This window comes from Siniperca chuatsi, linkage group LG14 (assembly GCF_020085105.1).
Source record: "Siniperca chuatsi isolate FFG_IHB_CAS linkage group LG14, ASM2008510v1, whole genome shotgun sequence".
NCBI lineage: Eukaryota > Metazoa > Chordata > Actinopteri > Centrarchiformes > Sinipercidae > Siniperca > Siniperca chuatsi.
The window spans coordinates 15,649,802-15,663,759 of NC_058055.1; the positions used below are offsets into that span (position 1 = coordinate 15,649,802).

General features: G+C 36.8%; 3 protein-coding genes across 4 annotated transcripts; 1 reads left to right on the forward strand and 2 right to left on the reverse strand.

Moving 5' to 3' along the window:
• The first annotated feature begins 927 nt into the window (after positions 1 to 927).
• LOC122888131 (olfactory receptor 146-like) lies at positions 928 to 2,551 on the forward strand. Its single transcript, XM_044222162.1, has 2 exons — positions 928 to 950; positions 1,049 to 2,551. Exon 2 carries the CDS (start codon positions 1,058 to 1,060, stop codon positions 2,069 to 2,071), a length of 1,014 nt encoding a protein of 337 aa, XP_044078097.1. The 5' UTR covers positions 928 to 950; positions 1,049 to 1,057; the 3' UTR covers positions 2,072 to 2,551.
• A 3,988-nt stretch (positions 2,552 to 6,539) lies between these two features.
• LOC122888130 (olfactory receptor 2AT4-like) lies at positions 6,540 to 10,939 on the reverse strand. The gene is made up of 2 exons (XM_044222161.1): positions 9,795 to 10,939; positions 6,540 to 9,616 (listed from the first exon to the last, which is right to left on the reverse strand). The coding sequence occupies exon 2, from the start codon at positions 9,557 to 9,559 to the stop codon at positions 8,540 to 8,542; it is 1,020 nt and encodes a 339-aa protein (XP_044078096.1). The 5' UTR covers positions 9,560 to 9,616; positions 9,795 to 10,939; the 3' UTR covers positions 6,540 to 8,539.
• A 146-nt stretch (positions 10,940 to 11,085) lies between these two features.
• LOC122888135 (cytochrome c oxidase assembly factor 4 homolog, mitochondrial-like) lies at positions 11,086 to 12,677 on the reverse strand. 2 transcript variants are annotated; one of them, XM_044222169.1, is made up of 2 exons: positions 12,512 to 12,677; positions 11,086 to 11,480 (listed from the first exon to the last, which is right to left on the reverse strand). In XM_044222169.1, the coding sequence occupies exon 2, from the start codon at positions 11,445 to 11,447 to the stop codon at positions 11,193 to 11,195; it is 255 nt and encodes an 84-aa protein (XP_044078104.1). In that variant the 5' UTR covers positions 11,448 to 11,480; positions 12,512 to 12,677; the 3' UTR covers positions 11,086 to 11,192. The 2 variants fall into 2 exon arrangements, with proteins under 2 accessions (XP_044078104.1, XP_044078103.1); XM_044222168.1 differs by having other exon boundaries at positions 11,086 to 11,483; positions 12,512 to 12,673.
• Positions 12,678 to 13,958: the final 1,281 nt, after the last annotated feature.

Genomic DNA, 13,958 nt, shown 5'->3' on the forward strand with positions numbered 1-13,958 from the left:
CTTGATAACTGGTTCAGGCTGCTTATAGGATGAAATTCGTATTTGATTGACAGTGGATTGTAAGCCTCTGATTGGCCAAATAAAAAAAATGATTGACAGTTACCCCGCCCATTCAAAGTCTCTGGTCTGCAGAGATATCCTACTCTCAATTTTCAGGAGTAGCATTCTCCCAGTTAAACTTTCATGTGTATTATATCGTTAATTTAAAGGAGCAGTGTGTAGGATTTAGTGGTGAAATTGCAGTTTGTAACCATTTGAATACTGCTCGCCTCCCCTTCCAAGTGTGTAGGAGAAACTATGGTGGCCGCGAAACTCGCGAAAGACACGAATGGCCCTCTCTAGAGCCAGCGTTTAGTTTGTTCGTTTGGGCTATTGTTGAAACGTGGCAGTGCAACATGATGGACTCCGTGGAAGGTGACCCGCTCCTTTTGTAGATAAAAATAGCTTATTCTAAGGTAATGAAAACACAACAATTCTTATTTTTAGGTGATTATGCACTAATGAAAACATACTTATAAATATTATATTCCATTTCTGCCAGTAGATCCTCCTAAATGTTACACACTGGTCCTTTAACTTTATAAACTTTATAGTTTTGAACCAGCACCGACAGTATTAGGATCAAGTAGTTTGTGAAAAAATAAGGTGTGTCAGATTAAGTATTAAGGTATTTCAATGTGTCAGCTTCATATTTAATCAACATTTAAGTAAATATGAGTGTGGCATTGGATCCCTAGATGTAGTTGTTCCTACAGAATGTTCAGCAGTTCAAACCGTTTAATCTTGTATTGTGAAGACAATTACACAGGTTGAAGTGTTTCAATATCCAGTTCATGACCATGTGACACAGCTATCTGCATTTCTACTGTCTCACAGTGACAGAGGAAAATATAAATGACAGGTCTCTCACAGTACAACTCACCTGAGTGTACTGCACACTTAATACTGAGGTGAGTTTGATTTCATCATCTTTTATCAAACAATTCAGCTGTGTAATCCTTTATTATATATTCTGTTATTTTCTCTTTTTACACATTTAGGGAAACAGATATTCGTAATGGGCCCAGAAGAGAAAGCTGCTACTATATTTAATGGCACATTTGTTCGCCCTGCAAAATTCTATCTCAGTGGGTTTTCCAACATCCCTCATGTTAAGTATTACTATGTCTTCCTGTGTTTTGTCTATATCATGACTGTCATTGGGAATGGCCTCCTTCTGTCAGTTATTTACCTGGTCAAGACTCTACATACTCCTAAATACATGATTGTGTTCAACCTGGCTTTGACAGATATGTGTGGGAGCACTGCTCTCATCCCAAAACTCTTAGACACATTTTTATTTGACAGGACATACATTGTCTATGAGGCTTGTTTAAGTTACATGTTCTTTGTTTTATTCTTTGGAAGTGTGCAGTCATGGACACTTGTCACAATGGCATATGACAGATTTATAGCAATTTGCTTCCCTTTAAGGTATCATAGCATTGTAACTACACCAGCTATTGCTATGATGTTGCTGTTTGTGTGGTTCATTTTACTGAGTGTAATAGCGTGCATGGTTGGGTTTATTAATCGCCTCTCCTTCTGTAGCTCTTTGGTGGTAAAGAGCTTTTTCTGTGATCATGGACCAGTATTTAGTCTGGCCTGTAATGACATGTCTTTAAATAATTTAATGGCACGTGTCGCTTTCATTATAATCCTCTGTATTCCTCTTGTATTGATAGCAGTGACATATGTTTGCATTTCCATAGCACTGAGCAGGATTGCATCGGGAGAGAAACGAGTCAAAGCATTGAAAACTTGTACTTCTCACCTGATTCTTGTGGCTATTTTCTTCCTACCAGTTCTGAGCACCAACATAGCTACATTGGCCTCTTACATCCATCCTAATGCCAGGATCATAAACTCCTCTTTGACCCACACCTTACCATCTTTGCTCAATCCCATTATATACTCTTTAAAGACAGAAGAAGTGCTGAACTCTATCAGGAAGCTTTGCAAAAGAAATAGGATTAGCAACATAACCTTATCTAAGAAGGTGAACTCTATCACTGCTATAATGACACATTAAGGAGAGTTACAATCGTGTTTTGTAACTTTTTACAACTACAAAACTATTATGTGTAAGCACTATAATTTCACTTTTTGAAATGGTTATCATTTGGCATTTTGTAATTTACTGTGTTTTGCTATGTAACAAGACCAGATAAAATAGTTTGACTATATTGCATTAGCCATACAATGATTTTCTGCGAAAAATGAAATCAGGGAATTCAGTGTGTTGTGTGTGTACTGTACACTGCTTAAGATAACAATTATTTTGGACAAAGATGCAGTACATCATTTTGTGTGCATCTGTTAAATTTTTGGAGACATATTAGTAGGTTGGAGCTCTCAAACAGAGATATTTGGTTAGATTACATATACATTAGTATCCTGGTTTTGAGCATTATCTTGATTTTGATCAGAGCTACAGTGATTAATCAATTAATCGACTAGTTAAATGACAGAAAATGAATCAGCAACTATTTTGATAATAAATTAATTGTTATTTTTCAAGCAAAAAATGCCAAATATTCTCTGGATTTGATGCTTTTCTTTGTCGTTTGGGTTTTGGACTGTTCATGTAATAAAAACTAAATTTAAATGCATCTTCATGGACTGTTGGACATATTAAAAGAGGCCTTTTTCACAATTTTCTGACATTTTATAAACAACGGATTTATTCAATTAATTGAGTAAATAATTAATTGATACTGAAAATAATTGTTAGTGTTAATATATCCAGTTTTATGAAACCAAGATGTGCATCAAATAATTGGGATACCTGATCATAACCGGGATATTAATGTACATGTCAATGTGCTCATTAAGTACTGCTAAATCAACTTGAATCACAGTAAATGATTAGATAAACCATTCAATTTTTACAATATTTAATAATATTAATACTTAACTGTACGTGCTGTTCTCAGCAAACATCACCCTCAGTTAATCCCATTATGTACGCTTTAAAGACAGAAGAGCTGAACTCTATCAGGAAGCTTTGCAAAAGAAATAGGATTAGCAACACAACCTTATGCAAAAAGGTGATCTCTTTATCACTGCTATAATGGCACATTAAGGAGAGTTAGAATTGTGTTTTCTAACTTTTTACTATTAACATCTTACTACTAAGTACTACAATTTTCATACAAAAATGGCTGTCGTGGTATCTTGTTATTTACTGCATTTTGCTAATAAGAAGGCCAAAGAAAATGGTTTCATTACATTGCATTAGCCATACAATGATTTCCTGTGCAGAATTAAGTCAGGGATTTCCATATGTTGTGAATTGTTGTTGTGACTGTACACTGCTAACATTGCGAATATTTAGGAAAAAGAATTAAACCATCTGCTACTCTGTTCTGAAATTACTTTACTGGCGTTGTCTTAAAGGACAGGTGTGACACAATGACCTCCTTAAACTATCTCTGAGAGCATCTCCAACAACAGTAACCACTTGTTTTTGTATTTTACAGTACTGCGCTACATATATGTAGATATTTTAAAAATATATAAAATATAATAGATAGCAGTTTTAAAGTAAAAGAGAGCAAAAATCCAACACAGATTTCTGCTTGTATCAGTTTTCAAATCTTCAAAATTACAGTATTATTAATACTGTCAAAAGATTAAGCATGTAAAAGTCTCATACAGAGACGTGAATGCTGGCCTAACATTCTGCCATACCGGTTCAACATCCCTGGAACAAATTGTACCGTACATCAGTGTCCAGTGTTTCCATCAATGTTTGAACATCTATCCCATTTAATGAACCCATACTATCTGACTAAATTGTACTGCTCAGCTTTTGTAGCACTTTAATTTCCCTGCACAGGATCAGTTTTTTCACATCTTACCTTTACCTTTTAATCTCACCTATACAGTATTTATTGTGTCTTGTCTTTGCTAATATTGCTCTGTGGAGGCAAAGGTGCAGCGGTTTTTAAGGGGGCAGTCACCCTACACTTTTATCTTACATTCACTTCCATTAAAATCCAAAAGTAACCACAGCCATATGTGCAGAGTTTTTGCTAAGTTCAAGCTTGGTAAAATAATGACTGATAAGTAGACATGATGTAAACAGTTTTGTCCAAAAGAGGTAATTAGGACTCACAGGCTGAAGATGAAACATGGAGGAGTCTACAATTCTGGTAGACTTGCACCATCTAGTGGTTTATACATGTACCTTAATGGATTAGTGGATTACAGTTGAAATATGCAGTACAGAAACCAAAACAGAGGCAGCTTGGCTTGCTGTGTCACAGTGTCTACTATGTCACTATTTTAGCATTAGCAGCTATATAGCTAACCAGTAAGGTTTTAGTCTCCTGCCTATATATTAAAATTTGTAATTTAATACTGTTTAATACTGTTTCCTGCTGCTTCATCAGCATAATGTAGCTGGGCACAGCCAGTGTGGGATATCATACGTTCAACAGGGTCATCCTCATTGTCTTTCTGGCTGCGGTCATGGGATTAAGTGGACACCATCCTGTTTCAATGCACGGCGCTGACTCAGGCAATCTGCTGAGGACAACACGTGATGTTATTAATAAACAAATGATAATACAGTTTTAGGAACAACCACAGAACTTCTGAGGTGTTTATACATCTTGTCTTTGCTGTTTGGGCCACTCAGCTGTGGAACTCTCTACCTCCCTACCTTTCCTTACTATAACCCTTACTATAATTGTAAATTATTAAAATCACTTGTTCAAAAAATCTTTTTTGTAAGGGTCGATTAAGTCACTTTTAAGGAATGGAACAATACCACTTTTTGTCTCTCGATACTAAGTCTGAGGCATCACATTGGTTGAGATGTTCATGCACCAGCAATGGTAAAATTGCATTGTTACAATTTTATAATTACAGGCCAATACTGAATACTGAGGCCTGATACAATCCAGTTTATCAGATTAATCACTACATTTTAGCTGTGGTTTTAATGGTTTATATATAATATTACTTTTGGTCTAATTTTTATGTACTTTATGATTTGGTGAGTCACTTTGTCCCGAAAAGTGCTTAAACCATATAACATTTATTGAGTTCATTTTTGATAGTATGATTTTTTTCCCTGCATTTTTAGGTACCAGCAATGAAAATACTCGTCCGTTCTAAGCAGCAGCCCTCCAGGAGGAAAATCAGATCTGTCATGGATTTTAACATTATATTTTATTGTATTGCTGTATTGAGGGTTTTTTTTTAATCCTGACAGATCACTGAGAAGTTCCCCTTCCCTCTGGTGAGTTGGTACTTTCAATATCCTTCTGTTAACAAACTTGATGAGCACTGAATGCCTTTGATGAGTGGGTTTAATGAAATAGCACTACAAGGCGGCGATGATGCAAGACCGTCTGATATCACAGATAGGCTAAATTGTGCCGGGCTACCGTGAACATCTAGGTTAACTAACTGTTACGGACAGCAGCAAAAAAAAAAAAAATCATTTTAGACATGGAGGTATTAAACAAAGTTTTAGGCAGAAAACAACATAGATACAATTAAGAAATAGCTCATGTTTAGGTATTGAGAATGGGGTTAAAGTATCCATTACATTCATAACTATGAGCTTTTCATATCAACACTATCAGTTATCATATTGTTTCATGTAGGACATATTCATATATCCATTGGCTGTCAGTGGAAGCATTAATGACAAAACAAGTAGAAAATGTCTAGGAAGGAAATTATTGTTGTTACTGTTCATTGGCTATTGCGATTTCTATTTTTTCAAATGTAGTAGACCATGTAGTGCTGTCACAGAACTGTCATTCATGGTACAACTTGCACTGTACACATAAACCCACTAGAGGGCAGGCACTAATCAAATTACCATTCTCCAGTCTGCGTCCTCCATTATGGACAGTTAAAAGTACAGTGTGATATATTGTTGTATTGTATCTTAATTTGATATGTTTATAAGAGAACAGGCAAGAGCAGCCATACGTCTGTGGTGTGCACAGTGTCTCCATGTGTGCCTCTGCTGTCTGACCCCTGTAATTAAGTGTCCATGTAAATCCCATATTTTGTATGATTCTCTATAAATTCTGAATGTCTTACTTGTTTGTACTATGTTTGCACTGACTGTGGAAAAGAATTTCCTCCTTGAGGACAAATAAACTACCCATCTATCTATAAAGAAAATGTCCCTGTGTATTAAAGTACACGTAGGACATGTTAATGTTTAATACCATATAATATAATTCAAATTTTATTATGTTTTAAGTTAACATGTACTGTAGAAACTAGAAAAAAAGTTATCTGTGGTAATCTAACGACCGATGTGAGTATGAATCTGGTGATTATATGTACCATATTAAAAACCTCAAGTGGTAAATTGCTCCAATAACCACCCTATCATGTGACTAATGTTCATCTCTGTTTGATGTTCGTAGAAGTAGGTTCTTAAATACTTTATTTTACTCAACCTAGAAGAAGAAACCAGGAGTTTCAAAGACTTCAAAGAGTCAGTAATGACCGAATAGGCCTAATACTTTTCAAATGACATATTTTTATTTGAACACAAGTAAATACATATTGTTTCATTATTACTCAAACAAAAGAACTAAACTGATGTGGTGCAGCAATATTGAACACATCATATTGAAAAAAATATTGCATACATACAAATAAACTGCTTTACAAGAGCACAGTTCTCTGGTAATATTGGTCTGCTCAAACCATCTTCAGTGGGGCACGAGGACCAAAAATTGTGTAATCAAATGTTTGAATAGCAATTCTTCTGAAATAAAAAAAAAAAATAGCTGTTAAAATAATTTCCAGATTATGAACAGGGTTGATGTTGCAGTGACAGTTGAATCAGGCAGGCCAGTAGGCAAAGTTTGACAAGAACGTCTGAATTTACAAGAAGTATAAGAGAATTACATTATCGTATACTAACTACTAGTATTTGTGATTGTGCCTGTGATCTGTACCGCTCTGTAATAATGGAGTTGAATGGTCACTTGTAGTTTTAGTTTCTGTCTGAGTGCAACCTTCAACCTCCACTAGCCCTACACACAGACAACCCACCACCACCATGCCCCAAACTGTAACCTCAACTTGTGTAACTTATTCTTATATCTGAATAATTGACTTTAAAAAAAGCCTTTGATTCCTGAGTTTGCTTGAGACACTCAAACAGCTCTTGTCTCTTCTTGTCTGTTCATCCAAAGTGCTGCATAAATCAGAGCTTAGTCACAGAGCACAGAGTGTAACACCTGCTTTAACTGTTCCCAGGATTCCTCACGTTGCAAAGACTGACTATTAGGTCGCATGAAACTCAGTATTGCATAATTATGTACCTGCTTTAGATTCATATAAATACAGTATAATATAAATGTTTTCTGTAACACATTCATGAGGCACTCTATTAAAACTTGAAGAATTTACAAGAATTTGTGTGAACTTGGCTGGTAAAAAGTGAATATGCAGTGCAATATGATCACTTGTTTACTGCATAGTGTTTGTTCGCAGAGGATGGATTTATTGTTAAACAGGCCACAGTAAGCCAAAACAAAATTATTCTAATGGGTCCAATTTGTAATGCCATTACCAGAAAGTGGTGGTTAATGACTTTAACAAACAAACATTTTACTGTTTTAAACATGAGGGAGGGAGGTGGCCGAATACAGTCATTGTTTTTGTGAAGATGTTATTTCATTAACACCTTCGGTCAAAAGGGCGGCAAGAGAAAAGCCAGTGGTTTTTATGCTTCCCACTTGCCAACTGTCCTCTGTTTACTTTTAGTTTAAGCAAATGACAAGTTTAAACTCACATTGTTCCAAGGTCTGTAATTTTAGAAAATGATACCTACATTTTTATTTGCCCCTGCCCCATGCTCTTAACACTCCAAGTCAGGGTTTTATGAAGCTGCTCATACTTGTTAAATATAATTTGGAATAATGATAGAAGAAACCATCTTTTCATCGTGAACACGTCAAGCATGTCCTCAACGCACTGTGTGGAGTTGTGTTCAGTTGCACAGAGGAGGTTGGCTGCATCTGCTGTTCTTTCGGTGTATTGTGGAAAGTCACCAAGCAGTCCTTGAGAGTCTGGACCTGGCTCTGGCCAAATGATCTCTCTTTCAAAGTAGAGATTGTTTTACTTTTTCCCAACAAAAGCAAACATGTTGTTTTATTAGTTTCTCAAGCACTACAGCTGAAATTGCTTTGCTGCAGCCATCTAAATATGAGGAGGTAGGAATTTAATCTGTGAAAATAGAGCACACATGCTTTAAAAGTGCAGACATTTAATGCATGAAATCTTCAAAACACACAAGAAGCTATAAAGTAAAAATTAGTTGATATTTTAGGTTTGGCCTACTGTGAAAGCCCTTATAATATTGGAAATGATTAAAACTATAGAAAAGCAGAGGATACTTTTTTTCTGACCAGTCAGGGCTCTGGCTTAAAATGAAACCTTTTTTCTGCAAAATCAGGTATTTAGAAAGAGTCCCTCCTCTTGGGTTTTTAACCCTCTACACAAACATTTAGGGCCTACATTTTTCCTTCATTTTAAAAACTCTCCAATATTTGCTCTTATGTTGGTTTGTGCCGATTTGATTTTTTCTTACCAGTGCCAATGCTCTGATTCTGATCTCTTTGGTTTTCAAAGAATATACAATAGGATTGATGCAGGGTGGGAGGCAAGAGGCCAGCGACAGACTCAGCGCACACTGGTCCGGGTCAGTGAGACGCAGATAAAACGCGATAGTAAAAATGGTAATAAGAGGAATGTAAAACACACCAACAAGAATGATATGCTCAACACAAGTGGCAAGAGCTTTCACCCGGCTGTCTAAAGATTTCATCCTGAACACAGTCACCAGGATGCTGACATATGACAGAAAAATAAAAATAAAGGGTCCTAAAAGAAGCAAGAAAGTAAGCAAAGAGGCCACAGACCACTGCAATGTGTAATCATTACAGGCGAGTCTAAACACAGGTGCATAGTCACAGAAATAGCTGAGCACTCTGACAGAATTGCAAAAAGAAAGTCGCGTCATTATAACTATTGCAAACGCAACGATTCCCAGAGAAAAACACCAAGTCAGGCCGACAATACAAGACATGCTCCGCAGTGTGTTGATTGAGTTCTGACGCAGAGGGAAATATATTGCGATCAACCGGTCATAGGCAAGTATAGCGAGTGCATATGACTCCAAAGTCCCAAAAGCATAGTAGACAAACATTTGTACCAAACATAAGTTGAATGGAATGAAATTGTCCTTAACGAGAAATATCTTCATCATGCTGGGAATAGTGCATGAGTTAAGGATTACATCAATTACTGCGAGGTTGACAACAGCCAAAAACTTTGGAGTGTGTAAACAACGATTAAAGACAATTACATAGATCACCAAACTATTGAACAGCAATGTAACCACATAAACAAACGCTAGAAAGATGAAGTAGACACTGATGAAGGGAAATGTCTCAAATCCGATGATATAAAAGCCTGGAGGATGAATGATGACAGAGTTGTTTAAAACAGTCCTGAGATTAGACATAGTTGAACTCCACAGGCTGCGTGTTGGAGGACAGCATCTGTTTAAAAGCTCTCCAGTCTAAAGAACAGGGAAATCATATCATACTGTACATTAGACCTTTATAGAGGCTATAAACTACATGTATAACTTCCATGCCAGTTTGATGAGCACATTTAAATTCAGCAGAATATAAAATATATTCTCAGTAAGTTCAAACATGTATACATGTGCAAAAAAATCAGTGAATGCGGTTTACCTGACGTTCTCTTCAGGATTGTTTAGCAGCAGCTCTGTTTGATGCTGCATCCAAAAGCAGCAAACCGATGACTGCATGTCTGACCTGTGTGCACTGGAAGATATACTTTCCTCATTGATCTCTTGAGATAAATCTTCCAGCTGATTCGTACAAAGTCATTTTGCAATACCCTATTAATGAGATTAATATGATCTATACTGAGGTTGTAGTTTACTCTGATTAAACGTCTCTTGCATTCAAAACAAACATCTAATGATTGTTTTGAATGATGATTAAGTGAGTTGGAGCATCTCACAATACTCTTTTGGATACATGGAAGATTACAAAGTGAGCAAACAGCAAAGTATTCCCTAAAGACACATGGATCTTTAAACAGGAATGTTAATATACGTATTATACAAAAATACGTTCTGCTCATTGGAGTCACCAGCTTATGTTGTTCTTGATAATGCTTTGATTTCTTGCATTGTAGCTCCAAGACCCCTTTTATCAAACAGTGTTTTTTTAAAAGAAATATCACAGATTTTACAGTTTGGTAGTGGGAGACATCATTTATTCATATTTGTTGAATATTTGTATTTTTAGCTGTTGAGTTTTTGGTGTGCTATTTTTCCTAAACCTTGTCTATGCAGTCACTGAGCCATATACATGCCATGGATGGAGCACTTTCACTGAAATGTACTGATACTGGAATAAGTCAGTGAATCTCTCATTCAACAATTTGTATCCACCCTAAATCCTAAAATCAACTGAGATTCCTTTGAGATCTGTTATCTGCTTCTGTTTAAAGTAGTGTAAGATCTGAATCACTGATTAAACATTTCTCCCTGACACAGATTTTTTACTAAAGAGTATTTATCCCTGTACGCGTTATTGCCTGACTAAATTAAAACAAAGTGAATACTGGTTTGAGGCAGATCAATATTTGAGTTGTTTTTGTTGTTTTTTTAAGATAATGACATACATTTCTTTTTTTATCATAAACATAACATAATCAACCATTTTTGTCCATTAAGGATCCCTTAAATTATGTTTTTTAACAATACAGTATTGACCAAGATATGTACTGAGTGGGACATTTTACAATTGAAAAATTAACTTCCCAGTGCTCTCTGGTGGACAAACCATATAATAAAGACACTGTTTCTAAATGACCTCAAACATGTCTTTGGTATTTCTGTACTTCAATTTCTTGTTACTCATCAGCCAACTTATAAACCGATACGAAATATCTGCGATAAGCTTCTGTTTATCAGTTGGGCAACACACACTTGAAAGTCCAAGACAGGAGTTTTGTAGCTTCTCATACTTATTTATTTTCATTATGAATAGTTAAATTAGGTACAGTCTTTCCACCTCAAGCAGGTCCTGTGGTGTGTGTGTGGAGGGGGTGGGAGTTCAGCTGTGCGCAGACTCAGTGGAGGTTGGCTGCTGCTTCAGCAGCTGTTCTTTCTGGGCGTTTTGAAAATTCATCATGCAGTCTTTGAAAGTCTGGACTTGGCTCTGGCACGCTCGCCAGTCCTGGTGTTCTGCCATGCACTCCTGCACAGCATAGTGGAGCTCGGCACAGCCAGTGCGGGATATCATCCGTTCAACAGGGTCGTCCTCATCCTTGTCTTTACGGCTGCGGTCGTGAGGTGAAGGGGACGCCATCCTGTTTCAATGCACAGGCCTGTTTCAGTGGGTCTGCTGAGGACAACACATGATGTTATTAATAAACAAGTGATAATACAGTTTTAGGAACAACCACAGAACATCCTGGCTGTTTGTTCAATATGCTACTCAGGCCTTTTAGTTGTGAAATGTATCTCTAAATCTCTGGCCGTAAAATCTGTAGTTATTTAACTCATTCTCTTTAAATGGGAGTTTTGAGAGGGTAGTAATTGTATGCTTTCAATTTTAATAATATTTTCTCATCTTTTATTAGTTTTTATGGTTGGTGGTGTGTGTTGTCAGTATATCAATATAACCTGTCTTGTGAGATACTTTGTAACTATATATCAAAAACTGCTTTTTTGAAAAGGCATTTATTGTTTTTACCAACAAATATATAATTTGTGCAATATAACACATGTGTATGCAACAGCAGTGCTGGAATGTAAGTACATTTACTCAAAGATTGTACTGTACATGTAAGTACACTTTTAAGGTATTTGTACTTTACTTGTGGGAAAAATGTACTGACACCAATACGTTTGACTGCTGCATAGTTAATCACAGTTACTTTGCAGATTAAGATTTTACATAGAAAACAAAACGATGATGAAATGTGAACAGTTCAAATTAGCTCCACCTCGACCAGTTGCTACATTTACATGCTTATGTTACATGTTAATGCATTAATAATAACAGTCTGAACAGGGGCATTGTGCACAGAGAGTAGTTTTACATTTGATAGTTTAACGTTAAGGACACTTTGCTGATAATGTCTCTGTACTTTTACTTGAGTGCGATTTTGAAACCAGGACTTTTACTTGTAATGGCTTATTGAATTGTTGTATTTCTACTTTTGTTCAATCACAGTAAATATTAGAATTAGGTTCCAGCAACGAAAAATACTCGTCAGTGTCATTTAACATAATGTGGTTTCAATTTAGTTTAGTGTCAAGTCGTGTTAGGCAGAAAGTAACAGCATACGCTCCTACATAGGTTAGCTAACATAATCGAGAATGAGGCTAGCTAACACAGACTTTCACATTACTCTCCTTCGTTCTCACCGGTTTATCCTCTCTGGGTGAATCCGTCCGTCGAGACACTGAAATTAACTTTCCATCACCTGCATAACTCTGGTGTTTTCATAACCAGCCACACGGTCAAAGCTGTACGTGTTACGCGGAGGACACATTTGAGCGGAGGACGATAGTGTAGCCGTAAAATAGTGCCGTCGATGCATACATCAGTTCCGCTGGATAGCGAGAACACAACTGAAAGTGAAAACAGTGGCGTAACGTGGTATGGGTATCATCGGATGATCCGTAATTCATTTGTAATTTAAAAACGAAAACAACGTAAATCTGTTATTTGTTTCAAAACCCAGCACAAATTCGAGGTACTTGTACTTTACTTGATTATTTCCATTATATTCAATAAAATTCAATTGTATTTATATAGCGCCAATTCATAACATAAGTTATCTCATTGCACGTTTCCTATAGAGCAGGTTTTTATAATGTTATTTACAGAGACCCAACAAATCCCACCATGAGCAAGCACTTGGCGACAGTGGTGAGGAAAAACTTCCTTTAAGAGGCAGAACCAGACTCAGGGTGGACGGCCAGCTGCCACTGCCGGTTGGGTTGAGTGAGAGGGAGAGGGGGAGGGGAAGCACAATGCAAATTCTACCTACAATTTTAAAATAATAATAATGTATTGGTATTGGTAATATTAATATTAATAAAGAAATAATAATAATAGGAATGACAGTGATAGGAATAATCATGATAATAATAGTAATAAGACTAATAATAACAACTGTAGTAGCAGTTGTCGAGCAGGAACACGGGGGCAGCAGGTGGCTCACAATCACCGATCCAGACTGCAGCTCCAGAGGCAGAAATACCTGCTGAAAGCAACAGAAGGAGAGCGGAGAGAGAGAGGAGAAAGCACAAAACTACAGGAGAGAGAAGATGTTGAGTTTGTAACATGCATTAATGGGATAAAAATGCATACAGATGGAGAGGAGGAGAGAGGAAAGATGTGCATCATGGGAAGTCTCCTGGCAGTCTAGGCCTATAGCAGCATAACTAAAGGGATGGTTCAGGGCTCACCCAAGCCAGCCCTAACTATAAGCATCATCAAAGAGGAAAGTCTTAAGCCTATTCTTAAATGTGGAGATGGTGTCTGCCTCCCAAACCCAAACTGGGACCTGATTCCACAGGAGAGGAGCTTGATAACTGAAGGCTCTGACTGCCAGTTCTACTTTTGGAGACTCTAGGAATCACAAGTAAACCTGCATCCTGGGAGCACAGCGTTCTAGTCGGGTAATAAGGTACTATGAGCTCTTTAAGATACGGTAGTGCCTGACCATTAAGAGCTTTGTAGGTGAGGAGAGGGATTTTCAATTCTATTCTGGATTTTACAGGAAGCCATATGCAACTTTATACCTCTATTCCACTACATCTCCGAGGCAGTTATTGTACTTTTGACTCCACTAAATCATCATCA